At 40.2% G+C, this 20,060-nt stretch overlaps 1 protein-coding gene across 4 annotated transcripts in view; it reads right to left on the minus strand.

The window, feature by feature from the left end:
- gphnb (gephyrin b) overlaps positions 1-20,060 on the minus strand; it is a 111,565-nt gene that overhangs the window by 11,469 nt on the left and 80,036 nt on the right. For 3 of the 4 annotated variants that reach the window (XM_040017570.1, XM_040017568.1, XM_040017569.1), the window contains exons 9-14: positions 13,944-13,985; positions 12,079-12,153; positions 8,207-8,263; positions 5,105-5,147; positions 4,049-4,186; positions 685-777 (exon numbers count right to left, since the gene is read on the minus strand). In XM_040017570.1, the coding sequence (XP_039873504.1) occupies positions 685-777; positions 4,049-4,186; positions 5,105-5,147; positions 8,207-8,263; positions 12,079-12,153; positions 13,944-13,985 (448 nt within the window). The remainder of the gene's footprint in view (positions 1-684; positions 778-4,048; positions 4,187-5,104; positions 5,148-8,206; positions 8,264-12,078; positions 12,154-13,943; positions 13,986-20,060) is intronic. The other variant, XM_040017571.1, reaches the window with a different exon arrangement.

Below are 20,060 nucleotides of genomic sequence, written 5' to 3' on the forward strand. Positions count from 1 at the left end.
ATCGGCAAAGCATAATCAGTACAGTTTTGAATTTTTCTTTAGTTTTAATTTTTAAATGAATATTTTTATTTCCATTTAGTTTCAGTTAGTCAGTAATTAGTAGTAATTTTCAATAATTTTTGATATTTTTTATATATAATAAAAATTATAATGAGGCACAAACGTGTATATAAATTTAATAATAAAAAAAAAACTACAGACATTTCCTGAATATTTAGGATTTTCTTTTAGGTAAGGTTTGTAACAGTATTGTTTCAGTTAGTGTTTATGTTTTCTTGTGACTTTGTAAAATGTAATTTTATAAATGGTTTCCATTTAATAATTACATATAACCATGCAAAGTTTGCACTTACGAACACCTGGTTAAGCAGGCCTACTGTCTCATTGCTCTCATGGTAATAACAAGAGGTAAAAAAGGACCCGTAAACAACTAAAAATAAACATAAATGTGTTTGATTTTTAGGTAAGATGTGTCATTTGAACACAACAAGGGCTATATATCATAAATAACAGTATAATCCTTGGAACATTTACACTTATGTACATTTTTGATAAACTGAGGCTAAGATCCAAAGTACTAAATACTGAAAGGATGTCAGATGGATGGGCAACAAAATGTGGCAAAGACAAGAATGAGAGGATATTATTCAATTTGCATCACCTGCCGTAATTGATGTTACCTACCTCTCACAGCATAACCGTCCTTGACAGAAGCAGGGAAGGGTGGCAGGTTGTCTTTGGCGTAAACGTCCTGAGCCAGGACTCGACCCATCCCATCTGTAGAAGAAGAGGAAGAACATGAGTGTGGAGTGGAGAGGCTTGTTGAAGAAATCGGTGGAAGGAGAGAGCAAAAGTTAGAGAGAGAAAGAGAGACAGAGGCATAGAGGGTGAAACAGTGCATCTGATGAAGATACAGAGAAATGTTTGAGCTGGAGGTGTGTATATGCGTGTGTGTGTGTGTGCATGTTTTAAAGAGAGCCATAGTGTGACACCACGCATCAGCATCTCTCTGCATGACTCACCGCCTGACCTGCACACACGGACATGTACTTGCACACTGCGCTATTTTACTTCAGTTTACCGATTTGCACACTGCAAGTGGGGGCTTGCAAATGTTCATGTGCACATTTCTTTAGCATTTCCAACAGCCAGACAACTTAAAAAATGTCAGGGAGGAAAAACAGAGCCTCTTCACTGAGACAATGGCTCAGAGAAAGTAAAGGAAGGAAAGAAAGACATAGAAGTCAGAAGGGAGAGTGGGTGGAGGGAGAAAAAAAATCCAGGCACTAAAATACCTTAAGCTGCTGTGTGCCTATATATAGCTGAGCCTTCATGCTGTGATTATGTGGGTGTTAATATGAAGATCTAAGCTTTGATATCAACGAGTTTAAGGGGAAAAAATATGCATGTGCATACAGACACCCACACACATGCAGATGACAGGAATACTGAGCTGCTGTACATAATGCATCTCCATCATGGATAAAGGCACACATGCTCGTGTCCAAATCCTCCCATCTTTTCTCTATATTAACAGTATTTAAATTGGTGTATTTTTACACACAAGCTGGAACTGAAAAGCTTGTTAAAACCATGTGCTGAAGCTGAGCTGTGACTAATAATAGAACAGAGGTGATGTCTTGTTGCAGCAGAAAAGTGCACGTTTGATAAGGTGCTTTTCAAAAAGAAGAAACTCTTTTTGTAAGACGTTCTGGACACCAGTCTAAGCCAGCGGTTCCCAGCGTTTCTGAGGCCAATAAGACTGAACCTCACACCACCTCGTCTGTTGAAGTGTATCAGTTTAAACTTATAAAAGCAGATGTGGTTAAAATAATGTCTCATTCAGTTGAAATGCAAATGTTTACGTCAGTAATTTAAAAAGTAGTGTGAGCTAATACGTATCGGAAAAATAAAGTAAAAAACACAAAAAACAAAACAGGTTTATTAAATCTTTTAATGTCTACTATTTCTGCTTAAGAACTAGCCCTATTTAAGAACAATAACACTGGTTATTATGACAGGAAAATAGGGAGGAACTGAATGAATTTTTTGTTTTGTTGTTTTGACAAATGCGCTCACTTCCTTAACTAAAACTCGATGAAATGACTCACTCTCATGCCTTTGCAGAAAAGTACATTTAAAGCCAGTGAGGTTAGCCCAGCGTTTAGCCTGAAAACAAGGGCGGACTAAACTAAAACTGCTCTGAAGTAAAAAAATCTGAAGGTCTCTGTGTTTAAAACCAACCAAGTGTAACCGAGCATGTTGTTTTTCTCCCTGTTTCAATTGCTGGGCTAAGTTAACCTCCAGATAGTTAGGGCTTCATAATTCACATGCAGATAAATATTTCTGTCTAATTCCGGGCGTGAAAGAGAGTAAGCATTTCAAACTATTCCTTTAAAGTGTTTTAGACTGTTTAGCATTAAATATTAAACTGTCAAGAACTTCATATTTAAGTACTGAATCACAGCAAATGTCTCTACGATACAATAAGAAAGATAAACAGGGATCTAGTATTAATTTATACTATTCCTCCAGTAATAGCTTACGTAGAAATATGTAGTAACCAATTATAACAATAAAATCAGCGCTAGACACCTCTAATTCAATACTCACTATATGCAAAAAATGCAGAATACACATCCATTAGCAAACACACACACACTGTTCTAAATCCAGCAGGGGAGCTGCTCCAGCTGTTGACTGTCTAAATATTTCATCTCTCAAATCCCCCCATTCTCTCTTCCTTACCCAACTGTCCGCCTCCCAGCTGTGCTCTTGCAAATCCTGCAATCCAGTCCCCTATTCCATAACATGAAACATCACTTTACACCTGGAAAACGAAAGCGCTCCTGCTACCATCATTGATCTAGAAGTCATGTGCGCTGCAGGCCATTATTGCCGCCAGTCTTTGCTACGGTTTCTACAGATGAATTAAAGACTGTGTTTTCCCCTCCAGCCCTCAGCTTGACTCTGTGTCATCCTCCGCTGGCACTTAAGCCACTCTGCCAGAAGGATGACAAGACCCTCAGGTGCTAAACCTACTTGTCTTGCAAGTTTGTACCTTAGAATCTGGATGTCTGTTTAGACTTGTAAGCACACAATGCAAAAATACTGCTACGGTTAACTCATACAGCGACATGAACACACAAGCACTAATGTGTACATACAAATGTCATGACAGACACTGAGAATTATATAAACAGGAATTAGTTTTGCAACTGCATTAAAAATTGTCATTATTTTGACCACTTGGGGGCAGCGGAAATGAGCTGTAAATAATCCTGGCATACCATCAACTTTGAAAATTACTGGCTTTAGCTATTTGCTACACAAAAGTTATATATAGACCCATATACCCATGAAGCAAAAGCTAGCTTCAGCCTCAATTTGTCTCTTGATGTGTTGTGATCTCAATTTCAAATGCCTCAAGTAACAAAAACATTAGTTTCACTCTTCTTTTGACATAATATTGGGGCCACAATTCTGATAATTTTTGCTTTTGTAGAATTCAGTTCTGTTTAGCTGAAATTTACTCTGATGGAAACACAGTAGCGCTCTTATGGCTAAGGAATAAAGCTACAATCACGTGCATGTCACTGTCGGTTACAGAGAAATAAAAGAAGCTCTAAACGAAACTCCCACTTGGTACATGTTAATAAATGAATAAACAAACAAATGCATCAGGTGAGCAAAAAATTGGATCCATTGTCTGTATAAAGTGTCTCACAAGCTGTGGGAAGTCAAACAACACACACAAGTCATTTGTTTGTTATGCATTTGACCTTGTAGCAAAGACAATCTGAGTCTGTGTGACTGACAGCGTGGCCTGCGTACAGGAACTGCTGATTAAGTGAGGTGTCTGGTTGTGAACAGGTGGTGTTTAAATGCTGTCATGTGTACTTAGCAATCAGAAAGGAGTACCACCACAACATCCCAGCATCTATATGAGCTGGAGATGCAAAAAAAGGAAAGACTTACAAACTAGAAGCTTTTCTGTAGCAGCATGGCTACAGGCTTTAAAGGGTAACCACCTATCTGTCCTCCTCACCTCTGTAGTTGATGATCTCAGTGCCCAGGACTGCAGTCATCTCTAGCACAGTGATGAAGGCCTTGTCCATGGAGGTTAGGGGGAAGGGGGACATACGGTGCCTCCGGGCCACCTTGGTGATGTCCACAGCACTGTGACCTGAGACGATGTGAAACATACAGATGTAGTCATAAAATCCACAAAATCAGGTTTAATTCTCCATGTTAAATTTGAACAATTAAAAAAAAAAAGAAGAGAAAAAGTATTTATTTTTATTTAGACACTTTGAAAGAGGAAGACTGGAAGATAAGGAAGGAGAAGAGTGAGAACTCTACTGGGATTCACTCCCAAGGCAGCAGGCATCTACGTGGCTCTAAAAGCAGGGAACTGAACAACTCTGAACAACAATTTTAAAATCTCAAACAGAACCTCGCACTCTGGATTTTCAGCTGTTAAGTCCAGAGTCTACATGACATACAGTTAAAATGCACAAATTATCATTATAAAAAAAAGGATATATCATCTAATATGTCTTCACACCATGGTAAGAAAACTGGATTAAGACGACTTATTTTTGCTGCATGTAGGCATATATGTGCTATTTGAATGCCATGAGGAGGGACTGGCAAAAAACAGTCCTGTTTGTTTGTTCCTGTGAAACGCAGCTGGATGACAGAGGTGCTCGATAGCAGCCATGTTGGTCTAATAATACCTCTCTAATAATTCCAAAGGTAAAAGGAACAAAGCAAGGTGTAACTAATGTGTAATCTGCTCTCTCTTTCTTTCTCTCTTTATCTCTCTCTGCCTCGCTCTCCCTCTGCCTCACAGCGAAGAATAGACGCTGTGCTTTGATTTCCCTTGACCCAATTTCTCTCCTTTAAACATACACTTACGCTTCCACAGCATATTCTGATGCTTAACATGAGGCTTAACAACCTCTGGCAAAACATCACAAACACACAGGGACATGTAAATGCAACACAGAAGCCACACACACACACACACTTAAAATCTATCTGAGTGTTAGAGGGCACAGTCTGTGACGTGCAGATGTGAAACGTGAAAGTTGGTGCTTACTTGATCTTAGGATATTTTCTTTGCTGCTGCATCGTGACTGCACCTGGGGATTGAGAGGGTGATTGGGAACGAAAGACAAGAAAGGGCAAAAGGAAAGAGAAAAGGAAAGAGAGAGAGAGAGAGAGCAGAGGTGGTGGTAATTTGAGATAAACCAAGCTGCTCTTTTCACATGCTTGAAATGACAAGCTGTTTATACAACAGTCAGAAGCACTGGCAAGAGCTTGCGTCACACTACACTGTGCACTTTGTCCTGCTGCTGGGTGATGGTTACATCTCCCCCATGACCATTATGATCACTTACGGTACACTACATCATCATATCACAGGTGGTTGTCACACTGATAAATGCACTGACATGTCACACTATAATTAAAGCACTTTAAAGAATATACGGACAAAGGCAGCAACATACAGAGTGACAATATTGTATCACAAGATGTTTTAACTGTGCTACAGTGTAACACCAAATGTAGTGGAAATGTAGTGCTGAGTTACGATAGTGGCTGTTCAGATGTGGCGCAAGAGGGTTCAGATTTCTCTGGAAATTGCTGATGCTGCGTTTGAACGCTACCCGTGATCTACGGCAAGGTGGGGAGGAGAGCAGAGCGGGTTAAAACTGGGCTGAGTTTCCCAAAAACAACCTGAGGCTGGAGCTCAGGTGCTGTCCATGGTTGAGAGAAGGCACGTGGAGCTTGTAATTTTCCTATAAAACTCTTAACTTCCTCATGTATAATCAGTGTTGCCAAAATTAGCAATAATTGCATTTACATTTCCCATTGACTTCTGTCTTCCTGCTTGAGTGGCCACTCTGGATTTTTGGAGTTTATTTTGGAGGCGATTGCTGTGCCCCTGTTCTATACAACATAGTAAATGCGCACAGTATGGGTGAGAAATTTAAATTTTAAACATTACCGTTTCAATCAAACTTTGTTATACAGACTTTATATAAAAGATAAAAAGAAGATGATGTTGTATTTAATAATAATGTAACGTGAAAGTCTGTAAACTCTGTAATTGTCCAGTGGACTTCAGGATAATCAGACTTTTCTTTCCAACTAGAGGAGCTTCCCCATTATTTCTATTATCTGTTCATTTCAAAGATCTTTTATTTACAGTCTATGGTTGGTTATTGTTTTTGTGCTATAGGAAATCAACCTGTTGGAAATTATTTGGATGGCAACATCAGTACTGAACCCAAAATAAAACAAAAAATGCTTCCTGTTTCTCAAATACAATTTTAGGACAATTCTCAAGTTTTACTTCCAATCGTCAGTAAAAATGTCTCCTAAAGGGCTTGCGAAAGCTTTGGCGACCTCCAGGAAAAGCTGATGGAGGATGGAGACAGTGACCAGGAGAGGGAAGTCTGGGCATCTCTGTCTAGACTGTTGCCTCCTGCCACCCGGATCAGGAGAAGTGGTAGAAAATGGTAGAAGATGGTCAATTGTCAATACTTCCTGCCTTCTTTTGTACAAGACAGTAACGTTTTAGAAAATTGTCATGATTGCTGACATTTTGAGTTAAAACAATGAAACTTCTCAACTGTAAACACATTACATGCCAAAAGGAATGTAGTGTGTGTCTGGAACACAGTTTTGTTCCCAATTTTAAGCACCTTTATTCTGCTTTACATTTAGTAATTTAGTCCAAGACTAGCTGCTAGTGAAAGAAAAGAGATGTGATGCCAAGCAGCACCGATCCATGGACATGCTACTGCTCTAGCCTCCTGTCTCTTTTAGCTGTATTTCTGGAAATCAAGCAACGCTTTGATGCTTTTATGTTAAAATGTTGTAGCGCACCTTTAAAAAGGAAGATGCTGGCTTGCAGTAATAAGCATGCTTTTGGGAAACTCAGCCTTAGGGAACGATAAATAAGGGAAGAAGAATCACAGGAGGCACTTTGTTAAGCTAGTTTGGCACATAATCAGAAAGTAATTATTCTTTAGACACATACACAAATAGAGGTCCGGTTGGATACACTGGAGTGAAAGTATGGGATTTGTGCCAATGTTGTCCGCTTCTTTGGTTTTGGCTCTCCCTTTGTCTTCTCGCCTGCTCGTTAGTCTGGCTGTCTTTCAACCTTAATATTCAGATTTGTCAACTGACATAGCTGATTGTACTCTGGCAGTCATTATCTGTCTGCGCTAACATGTCTTTCAATCCCTCTGGGCTCTGAAAGTCCTCTGAAACTCAGTAACTTCTATGACCCGTGGTTATCATAAAAGTTGGGTGTGGGCAGTGTGCTGTGTATGGAGAACCAAAACACCCATGGTGAAGGTGAAAGTCTCTCTACTCACCCACCCACCCCTCTCTTTCTCCTCCCCTCCCTCAATGCCTAATACTGTGACACCACTGGGCACCAAACAGCCAAGGTGAGAAGGTGGTAAATGGGAGGTGAGGCAAAGGTGGATGGGATGGTGGAGAAGGAGGGATGGACAGGCAGAGAGATAGAGGAGACAGGTAGACAGATAGACAGGGAGGGTGGGGGTGGAAGGATGAGGATCAGCGTGACGTGGTCCCACAGCCCAGAAAGAAACAAACAAAAACAGGAAGCACAGACTAGACAGACTTCACTAAACTACAGAGCCGAGACATAGCAGAAAAGAGGGAAAAGAGGAAGAAAAGAACGAAAACAATAAAGACCATTAGAGCGGCCTGATGGCATCTACTTAACAGACATCCAGCACACCAGACATAGCTACTGAAAGCAGAGCATGTTAACCGGAGAGACAGAAACAGAGAAAGATGAGCAGATGGAAGAAGAGCGAGAGAAACAAAGAGAGAAAGCGAACAATAAGAGACAGGAAAGTGTGCGTGGGAGACTGAGAAAAGAGGAACCCTAACAGACCGGACAGAGAAAACAGCTAGACAAAGAGTGATGTAGAGTGAGCGACAGATTGAGTACAAGAAACAGACCAGTGGCAACAGACAGAGAAAGAGAGGGAGTGAGAGCTAGAGAGATAGCTAGGCAAGCGAGTAGGGGGGGGGGGGGGGGTGGGGAGGTACAAAGAGCAGGACATTTGTTTTGCGCGCTCCTCGGAGGAGGGTGAGGGGGGGAGAAGGGGAAGAGGGGAAAGAGGAGAGGGGGCGGGGGCGGGATAGTTACTCGAGAGCTGAAGGTCCTCCTGCGATCATCTTTAAGCCCCTCCAACCTACACTGGAGCTAGTGGAGATAAAGCATCGAATCACAGGCATCAGTGCATCTGTCCCAGCAACCAGAACACCACAGACAGACAGACAAGACACACAGACGGACGGACGGACAGACAGGCATCCACTACAACAAGCAACCCTAGCAGGAGCTGGGGGGAGAGGAGCAGAAAGGAGAGAAAGAAGGAAAAAGAGCTAAAGAGAAAGGTGGCATAAAGCAGGCCCATAAAGAATGAACACCTAGTGGCTTTTTGGCTTCCTGAAAACTTTCGCTGAGGTTCATGTTGTGATTTTGCTGATCCGGAAATAATGGATGCGCTCTATAACGATCAGAAGTTATAATAACATATTAAACCGCGATGCTTTAAAAATGTTCAGTTACAAAAAATGATAACAGAGCAGATTTTTTTCTTTTTCACTGGGACAGCTTGACTTACTACACTGTATCGTAAACCTCTGATGCAGTGCTGGAGCAGAGCCATCAATTTTCCCTCCGACATGTGCCCTCCATACAATAATAATTAAACTGACTAAAACTAACACTGAAACTAATAAAAAACTAAACTAAAACTAAACATTTTCAAACAAAATAACTGAAAAGAAAATTCACTCTGTAGACTAAGGGAAACTAAACTGAAAAAAGAAGACAAAAAAAGTCAAAATGAAACAAAAATAAAAACAAATTAGCAAATACAACTGTATAATAAATTGCTATAATAAGGCTATTACTTTGAGGGCGACTGACATCTTTTATTTAACGTAGATTTTTATTATTAAAAAAGAAAAAAAGAAAAAAAAAACCTGTCTTAAAAAAATACCTGAACATGTGTGGACGTAGCCTTAGATTATAACCGTACAACGGCACAGTTTAGGCGGACAGAACTTGTGAATGAAACACCAGTTTCCCCTTCAGCATTTTAACCCCCATACTGCCATGTTGGTAAGCTGTATACCCATATTGACATTTATAAACAATTTTCAGCAGATGCAAATGCTAACGAAGTTTTAGTTTAGGCTGGCAGCAGATAGGTCACCACGCAGATGGACTACCTAATATTTTGAGGACTAGCAGTAACACAACAACTGTAATTGTTGACATTAGTGCTTAAGAATCTGATTTCTGGATTTAAAATGCCTCATCATATTTACAATTTTACCACTTTCTCTTAGTTGGTACAAGCTTTTTTCAGCGGATGCCATGATGGCAACAGCTCATGCTAGCAAATTTGTGCTGAAGCTCGAAAGCCCTTATATTTCTTTTATATAACCCTATATATAAGAGAGAGAGCAAGCGAGAGAGTGATAGAGACAGGGATAGAAACAGAAAGAAACAGAGAGAGGCAGGCATGAAAAAACAAAAAAGGACAAAGGTGGGGATTAAGGGGGCTAATTACAGCTACAGCAAGGCACAGATCAAACTTGCAGACATTGAAAAGCACATATGAAAACTAGCGACTGACAGCTAGGGCATTTTTTGTACAAGGTGTGCCATTCCAAGAACACTAGGACTAGGACATCTAAAATAAAATAAAATAAATTTTAAAAAAAGCATAACAATTACATCAAAATCTTACTGCCTAACTGGTCTCCTTAAACACACAGATAAACCACAAAGATCAAGTTTTCTTCTTCTACCTAACCCAGTTTCACACTCTGTCCTGTAGTAATGGATCATTAGTCTGTCTTGCAGCAATATACGGTCACCATTAGCTAGCACATAGCGGAAAAACCTCAATGCAATGTGGAGTGATGACACTAATGCTGACACAGGTTGAAAACAAAACCTCAGTATGGCAAAAAATAGCTCAGAAGAAAAGATCATACCATCAGAGAGCCATGGGGAAAGACAGTTTGCATATGGAGATGAACACGGGAAAAAAGCTACAGGGGGATGTGTTAGAGGCGAGGAGGATACATGGAGAATGAGTACAAAGGCAGACTGGGATGTTTTGGACGTTTAGAGGAAAGGCATAAAAGCAGACTGTCAAACATTCTCGCACTCATTTCTAATCTACCCTTCGCTGCAATCCCCTGTTACTGGTGAGAGACCGACCAAGTGAGAGAAGAGAATGGGCTTGTATGAGGGATGCAAATTTTAACAGGCACACATCATACACGCAAGAACAACAGTTTCAAAACTCCCTGGATAAGCAAAAATAAAGGAAATAAAAAGCAGGCAGTTTTCACATTCATGTGTGAGTGTTTGCAACGAAGCATTAGGCATGTTGCAGGGAATGCAGACACACACGCAAATGGAAAAACCACCGGCTTTCGTGCCAGAAACACTAAGCGCTCTAAACGGCAACCTTGCCGTCACCGCGGAAACAGCCTGACAACGGGTTGTCATGGAGATCTGCCCGGAAGATCAATGGGCTGGGGAGCAGGTGACGGTTCTGTGTACGGACACAGAATAGCGAGCACGGCCAGGTCAGCGAGACACGTGGCCCGGCATCTGTGAGCCGCCCGGGGAAAAATCGATGGGGCCAATAACTAGCCGGCTAAGGAGATGTTCCAGGAAATGATGGGATGCAACTGCCGCGGTGCTGAGCTCAGCACAAAAACAAAGGAGCTGTCAGACAAATTATGCAAAAAGGGGAAGATTAATACATCCTCTGCAAGGAGGAGAAGGCTGTGACAGGGCATGGAGGCTTGCTGTAAACTGGCTTCAACCGCCTCACCCCTTGTGACGGAGTGAGAGAGGGATGGAGCAGAGGACAAAATGCCAGGATGATAGAGACAGAGTAGTAGAGGGCAGGGGGAAATGCTACTGTGGCAATCCAGAGCGATGGCTTCAACCTCCTGGAGAGTGCACTCATGGCTTCCCGTGGGGAGGTCAGTTACTGTTCAATGATCCCTCTGTGAATCCAGCAGCACACTGGCATATCCATATCAGGCACAAACACACAAATACGTTGCATCCTGTGCAGAAACCAGGCACTGACACACACATCAAACCTGACAAATGACCAGATGGGGGGATGAATGGAAGAGAATGAGTGCTGGTGGAGTTCTTGAGATTGAGGCATGGAGAAGAAATGTTGCAAACTATTGAAGATGGTGGTACACAGGACAACTTATAGACTAAAATCAGATGGAAATCAGTGTCCAAATACATCTGACTTTGGAAAACACTTCATTTTGTCTTTTTGCCCATGTGTATCACCACTGCACTTCTAAATCTGAACCTAGCTCTGCATGGCTCAGGCAACAGACACCTCTGCTGTAGAAATATGCAACATGTGGACGCGTCCTATGTGTGTTTGTGTTCATTAAACAAGATCCCTTTTACACCTGCTATACATGATTTGATTTGTGTCCACACAGGTCATACAGAGAATATAGACTGGCCTTTGCATTTGCAGCTGGTAATATTAAGCTTTCTACTTATTTGCAAGTAATTTCCAAGTAATCTACTTTATATGCAATTCAGTTTGGAGCAAACCGGCAGACTTAAACACTTAAAAGTTAGTTTGTTAAGTTTTAGGCTGACCAATTGAGATGGCGGGAACAGTCTCACCCTGCAGTGATCTCTTGCATTTAGATATGTTTCATATCTCCGTATCTCAACTTAACATAAGCAGTTAGATACTGTCTATTACTAAAGTAGTGCCAAGTTCTCACCTGCTCCAGTGCTGCAGGTACATGCTATAGCAAAGTGAAGCCCATTGCAATCTAAAATACAGCGTGCGCCTCTCTGTCCCTCCATCAGCCTTCCTGTCTGTGTACGTGAATGCTTGTGCATGTCACTAGTGTGGTTAGGTGCTCAGTGGGATGCCAGTGGCCTGCATGCCGGTAGAGAAGAAGTTGCTAGAAGGTTAGCGGGTTTACCTGGTCCAAGGTAGAGTACCTTGACTTGAGCGTGATGACCTCATCCAGGTGAGCCCTGAATTCTCTCCGTGAGGCCTGGGGGAAGCCACAGGATAGTCACTCACCTTCATAACATACACACGCATGCGTATACACACACACACACACCTACAGACGACAGGCATACACTCCCACTCGGACTGTTGCGACACATTAGTAGTGTTTTAAACACAGCTGCACACACAGTCTGCTAATTTAGCATACTAATGCAACAAATACGCACACACACACACACGCCAGAAATAAGCCATTGAATGACATACATTCGGCAGTCAGACCAATTTAAATAAATTTTAAAAAAAAAGTGGCAAACAAGTCACTGGAAAACTGCCAAAAAACACAACATAAGGAATGACGGATGAGAAACAAAATCAGTTCAGTGGATCTGACAACAGTTCCAGGTGAGCTCTGCTAGCATAAATACATTGTTGAACTAACGTGAATGTTAAAGAAGTGAACCCAAGCAAGTGCTTGACCCTTGGCCCTACTCAACGCCGTGCTCGGTGTCTTTGTTTTGTTTTAATGATGTACATTAAAAAAAAGAGATTAAGCTTTATTAATTTAATTAGTTATTTTTATTCCTTAACTCATTTAGTTACAAATAAATATTAGAAAACATGCTTCTAAGTGCGTAATTATTTAAATTTTATACCCTGAGACCATAAGTTCTATTAAAATCAATAAAATAAAAAGACATATCTTATTTTTTTAAGCTGAGATTAAGATGGCTACCAAAAATATGAAATTACACATAAATACAACTTTAAATGATACGGAAAGTACCTGAGTAGGCCTGTGCTGGGAGCACTGCAAAAATTTCTAAATTACCTCAAATATACTGCACATTGGGCATTTCTGTACTGTAGTACCTTGTTACTTATATGCATCCCATTCCAGTACATGACAAGATCAGCCTAAGTCTAAAGCAAGATTAAGACTAATGGCATACATAGCACACTAAATAGGCAACAATTACTTTTGAGTTAATGTCCGATTTTGCATTTCAAAATAAAACTAAAGATAAAAAGTTACCTCTAATGCATTAGTGCTGAAAAAGAAATTGAAATTGAAATGTGCATTAGCTCGCTAGATAATTTATTTTTAAACGTATTCAAAATCTGTAGTTTCATTACTGTGCAATTACAGTTAATCAATGGGCTTCAATATCACAGTGGACAGCGCCAGCACCATTTGACGCCCTACACAGAGGTCATGTCTTTATCACTCACTGATCAGAGTCACTTGGGGCCATGACCAGTGTGCCAAGCACAGCAAAGCTGCAAAGCTTATATTTACCGGGCCTTTTCTCTTTTACGAGCTGATGAATGTGTGTCAGCGAGGCGCTTTAAAAAGAACTGAAGTGCATACACAGAGGGAGAGAAACATACTTTGTTTGTGCAACCAGTATCACTTTCATTCAAATACATAATTCAAGCAACTTTCAACTTCACTTGTGAGGTTGAAACGCGTTTGAGTAATATGCCAAGTGATGGACGTTTGTTTATTCTGGAGGCTGTGTGTGCATGGAAACCAGGCAAAGGGTTAGATACAGTATGTGTATGAGAATCAGACAACATTTCACTACAAGACTCAAATACGCACAAAAACACAGGGAGAAAAACAAAGGATTGTGGGTTGTGTGTCAAAAAACACAGAGAGACAGCAGGAGTGTAGCAGGCAAGTCAGCATACACACAAGGGAAAGGAAAGGAGGCAGGAAGCAGTCATGCCAGGCAGGAAATTAGAGGTGCTGTTGGAGAGGGAAGGAGTAGGAACTGATGCCACCATGATGACCGTAACGATGCTTTAGAACACATGCAGGAGTACCTCAGCAATGCTTAGGGTGGATGAACAGGAGGGGAGCCGCGCCTGGTGCCGCGAGAGAGAGGAGGGGAGAAGAGAAGAGGTTTAACAGAGCCAAAGCCGGGTTGAGCGGGCACAGAGGCACACAGAGACTGGCGGGTGGAGCGGACAGCGCCCTCTGTCTTTCAGGAGGACATCTGCATGACAGCTCTCTGTGTGACTGTCTCAGGTAGGCCATGGCAGCCAAGGGCATGAAGGACAAGACATGACAGGTCAGGACAGCAGGTAGGAGTTACATGGGGATTCATTCCCCATCAGAACAATAGGAGAACAGGTTTCACAGGAACAAAAAAATAAATAAATCACACATTAATGTAACATTTTCTTAGCCTCTCAATGCATTTTCCAGAATTGTCATGTTTTTAAAATTGACCAGAGAGAATCCACATGTATCCACAAAGCTCTCGCTACTTTCTGCTAAGCCCTTTCCAGAAATCTGAATGACCAACCTATTTCCATTCCCACGGTGGCAGATCCATCCATGCATATCTGTGAAACACCAAGTTCCACTTGCACCACAGATAAACACAGGGTGTCCTTCAGCATTGGGGCATGTTATAAGAATACCCAGGCAGGTTTCTCACTCCCAGTCTGTCAAATTAAGTCTAACTGAACAATTTTAAAATCATTACTGATACAGACATTTGAAAATCCAATATATCTTCTTTTTAGACACAAAACATAAACAGATTTCCCCAATCCTTGCTAAGAGAATATGACAATGCTATTTAAAAAATATTGTTTTGCTGTCGCAGCATGTCGGTGATTACTCATTTATAGGGCTTTGGAGCGTGATGTCACGGGAGGGGGCGTGACCGCCGAAGCGCCATTTTAGCAGGCCAAACAAAGGGCTAAAGGAGCGAAAACACACGGATAGCATCAGCAATGGTTCACACTTGCTGTGTTATCGGTTGTAATGTGAGACTACTACCCGACTTTACTGCTTTCCCCATGGACTTTGCAAAGTGCCCTCTGGTGGACAGACTATGCAACATAACCGTTAATAATTCAGTTAAAGAGTGTTTCTACCATCTCCATTGTTCTTTTACATTTCTCATCAACTGGCTATTATAAATGCTGATGATTTCCTGTTTTTCACCAAGCAGAGGGTGAAAGCAATAGTAAAAAAGCACATGTGAAGAAAATGAATTAGCGACTGAAAAAAATAAATAAATTGCAAAACTCAAAGATTTAAAACAGGACAGAAACTGTGGTCTCCTGGCTGAAAGGATTCAAACCCCAACGCCACTCCTAACATGGCCACACTAATGCCAGTGGACACCTTTCGCATGTCTCTGCAACACCAGGGATGAAAATGTGTTCAAATAAATGGTTGCAAAACTAGATTATCCCATCATTTTGTATGTCACCATCCTAGACCAGGGCACTTTGTGTAAAAGCAAATATCAGTGTGATATAGGGCATGTATAACACACTCATTTGCTGTTGACTATACACTACTCGAACACAAAGTTTTACGTCACATGTAGTGGAAGAACTGAATTCACCAGAGGTGCCATTTGAACTGAAAAAGAATGCAAACCTGACCACAACACAGTAAAAATGTCAGTTCTACAGTCAAGACAGATGTCAGTCACGGATCCAACATGCCTCCAACTGCAGTTTCACATCACATGTGACATACTGTTAAAAGGACTCCGTAAGCCAAAAGCACATGGGGAATAAATGAGGCAGTGTAATTTATTTCTACCATCCCCAGGTATCACCTGTTACTGCTCCACTGGGGTCACCCATGATTGGTGTATTTTTATTCAAGCTGTGGTACAACACTTTAATAACAATCCATTCGCCAAAAGGCACGTGAAATTTTTTATTAACTCCCCTAATGAAGCTAGAAGGAGGTTATGTCTCAGCCTATTTTAGGGTGATATTTCAGGACGGTGCTCATAGATTATCCAGTTTATCTTACTTTAGAGACACTGAATCATTAGATTCATCAGATTTCAGGGATCAGATTAATTTGATTTATTAAGCTGATCACGTGCTAGTCGGAAAGCCAATCCCTGTGTCTATGACAACTGCTCTACAGCCTTTCATTCATGTGCTAGTTTGCCAAAATATCCCAAACAAAAACTGCACATAAACGCAGCCATCTGGGTCGGCTGTTTGTTTCTGGTCGAAGAGCCTTCCAGCTATGACATATCACTGGGAAACCCACTTAGAAGTATTACATCTAGTCCCCAAATAATGCCTAACATGAAAGCAAAGCTCAGTATGAATTATTAGCAAAGTCATTAGACAGTTCCTGACTTTTCCTCACGAATCAGTAACATTTCAGATTATATAATAAATAGCCTTTGTAAAGCAGCACTGTGAAGGAGATGAGCATCTCATCCTTCCTAATTGAAATGCTCTACATTCACAGCAGTTGCCCTCATGTGGCTCACAGCTCAGATAATGGACACTGGCAGGAAACCATAGGAGGTTACAAATTGAAACTCAGAAGTAAACTACACAAGGTTTTCCTAAATACTGTAGCGGTGAGGTAGGGCTCAATTCACTACCATAGACTGAATACATCGGTTCTCTTTTTTCCAACCCAGAATTTTAGTCTACCATGTTCTATTAAAATTTAATTATATGTATATGATAGTAGTTGTGTAGACTATTAGATGAGGGCTGTTTTTTGAGTTTATTGTGGTGATGGAGGGTTGGTCTCAAGAATATGACAGTGTTTTGTAATGAAACTGGGTTACATAATCATCCCCAAGATGTGAGAAAGTTCCCTGTTAAAGTACAGCAATACAATGCTAGCAGATAGATCTCCAAACATCAGAATGTTATTTTGCAATTAAACTCTTGTGATCTACAATTTTTTTCTATGAAATAAATTAAGGTGTTTTATAAAATAAAGACTTTCCAGTATAATACTGTCAGGTTGTCATTAGACTGTTATTTTAGGTTCTTTCCATCTCAAATCATCGAAGGCTTTCTGCTCGACCATCTCTGATTTGCTTCAAAATTTTATGGTATCCATCCATCGACCAATAATGATTTCTACTAAATTTTATCTTCATACATCAAATACATTTTAAGATATATTTTTTCAGCTTTCATGCTTTATCACACAAATCTGAGGCACAAATCTCACATCTATTAAAGATAAAAGTCTAAACTTTGGACTGGCCTTTCTTACCATAAAATTGAATCATATTGCCAAAAACAGCTAGTGACAATTTCTGAATATTATATAGGTATATTGCACTACAATAAAAAAAAACCGTATACTCTACTTTATTACACGATTGTAAGGTTAACGTCAAAATATACTAACAGACATTAAAAATGCAACAATGTAGCATTTTCATATAGTTTACTTCTCTTGCAGCATTTGTTCCAGGCAGCATGCCGATCTCTTGATTGATCCTTACTCGTATTGTGTCAATCACACCATGTGGACACAACAAATCGGCTATATAAGACTACTCTCATGAAATGAGCTACCAACTCCTTTTTCTTTACTCTTTTTTTTTTTTTTTTTTTTACTTGTCAGTTGTTTTGCTATATTTATTTGTATTTACAACAAAATTTGCAGTGGTAAAATATCTAGAAAAGTATTTGATACATGATAAATGAAATGCTACAGATATAATTACCTACGTCCAAATTTTAAAGCTCAAAAATTTTTGTCAAACAAGCTCATTTGAGATGGAATGACTTGTAAGATAAGATATTACTCTTGGCCCAGAGATATCAGCCAAATGTTAACACTGTTCTCAGATACAAAAACACTTCACAAACCACATCACACGTGTGCAAAAATCAAAATGTAACCCTCCCAAAATGTAACAATGATCATAACACCTCTTAGGTAATAATTTTTGACAAATAACAATGTGTCTTTGCACTCGCTGAAGGCAAAAAAAAAAATCTAGTATATTATATTAAAACGTTGTTTACACAATTTCTTTTCATTAAAGTCATCAATTTTTTTTACAGCACAGCCTCTGTTTATTTGGAAAATTTTAATAGTGAAACGCAAACTAATTTCTTCAGAAACCATCATACACAGCACTTTAAATAAAGCCATCAATGGGCAGCTAGTTCACAAATTTCTGCGTTGCTTTTTGGTCAGATTTGGAGACATGCATTTAAAATCGTTTATGTGAAAATGGGGTTAATAAATGTCCCACTGCGCTTCATATTACACACAGTGATATTCGCTGGGGTTAGTGGTTCCCTCATCTCTGCAACAGAGGTAAATGTGAAGCTAGCATGACTAGTATTAATAGAAAAACAAGGTGAAAGACAATGTTAACATCAAATATTTCCAAACATATTACCGGTAATAGGGACAGTAATAATATTCATGCATCAGAATGCCACCCAATCAGTGCTGTTTCATGTTCATATATTTTAACTGATACATCGGCACTGCAATGCACTGAGTACCTCTTAACCTCATAACTGTGTTTGTAGTGTTGGTGCCTTTTGGATCCTTTTTGGACCTTTGGATTTTGCATCATTTTAATGCAATTATCTAAAAGTAATGCGGCCATCCAAACATTCTGTGCTCAATTTCTAAGAGTGTGAATGTGTTATTTAATTTAGGTCTAGTAGATGCAGTTTGCTAATCTGTTTACCTGTAACTCACAGCTCAAGCAGAAGTCTAGAAACTAATGGGTGACATCATCATGCTGGATACCTTTTTTTTTTTAGATGCAGTCTATAATTTACTTACAGTTCAAAGTATGAAAGTAAAAGAAGAAGAAAGATGAGAAAATGTAACACACTTAGAGTTTCTGGGATTAGATTACACATACGTGATCTGAATTATAGATTTAGTTTGGTTGAAGTAAACATTTTTTGAATGATATCACCAGCTGATTGTGCAGGTTTATGATGAGCTGCTTTCTTTACTTGTCAAATTAAACTTTCCTGCTGTCACTGCTTTAAAGTAATTTCAAGTTTTTTGCTTACAGTTTCAAAACAGAGTTACTAAAGAAAAACAAAAAAACAAACTCTGCTCTCCAACAGCTCCCTCAAGAATAACTAATATTGGCTAAGAGTCCACACTGGAAAAGCCAAACAACTAGTAGCCAGGCTGACCCGGAGCATGTGCTGTGTGCATCTTTATCTTGCCCCAGTCATTCATCACAGCGCTCCTATGGCCATGTCTACATATATTAGAAATTAATGAGCTACTGAGTGAATTTTCAGAGAGCGTGGCATTAGCACAGCTGATTTGACAGGCCTGTGTTATATCGCTTACCAGTCTTCCCCGCTTCACATTCCCAGCCCACATGGTGATGGAGCACACTCAGTACAGCTGGTCAGACAACTCATCCACTCTTCTTAATGCCTTTCCTGTCTGTCTTTCTGTCTTCTCTTCCTGCTCTTGTTCTGTCCCGCTGTTCACTGCACTTGTACGCTTTCTATTCTCCCTCGACTGCCCTAAAGGCAAACGCTCTGAGTCAGTGGGCGTGAGTAACTCGAGACAAATATAATATCGCACACGGTGCACGCAAACTTCACACATGCAGATGCGTGTCTGCGCTGCATGTGCGTAGAAGACATGATATTTTAAATGGATGACGCTGACATATAAAATATACGCTCCTGAATATCTAATAATCTCGATAACAAAAGTGGAAAATCCACCGTGTGTGCACATGCTCTTTCCACACATGAACAAGCACATTCGACTTATTTTGATTTAAAGCCTACAGCAGTTTGACCCAAATGGTCAATGGGTTCCTGGAGCCAAATAAAGGCAGGGAGGGCCAACTGTGTGTACATTAATCAGAGACAAAAGAGCACTTTCCTCTTGGCCATAGCTACTTTCATCTGGTCTTTTCAACACTCAACACTTATTACAATACAGTCGGTTCCCTTTAAGCTTTCTCAGCCATCCTTCTGTACCTGACATTTTGCAGTGCAGTCACTCCTCACAGCTAAATAACATCAGTCTACCTTTTTCATCCAGTTACTGAAGGCTGTTGTGTCTCTTCTGAAGACTCTGACATCCATGTTTCTGCTTTCCTTAAGGCTACATAAAGACCGGATTAAGCAGGTTTATAAAAGGGAGAAAGAGTAGACAAAGACTCTAAGGGTCTCATT

Source organism: Simochromis diagramma, unplaced genomic scaffold (assembly GCF_900408965.1).
Source record: "Simochromis diagramma unplaced genomic scaffold, fSimDia1.1 OVJJ01000802.1, whole genome shotgun sequence".
In the NCBI taxonomy this organism is placed as follows: domain Eukaryota; kingdom Metazoa; phylum Chordata; class Actinopteri; order Cichliformes; family Cichlidae; genus Simochromis; species Simochromis diagramma.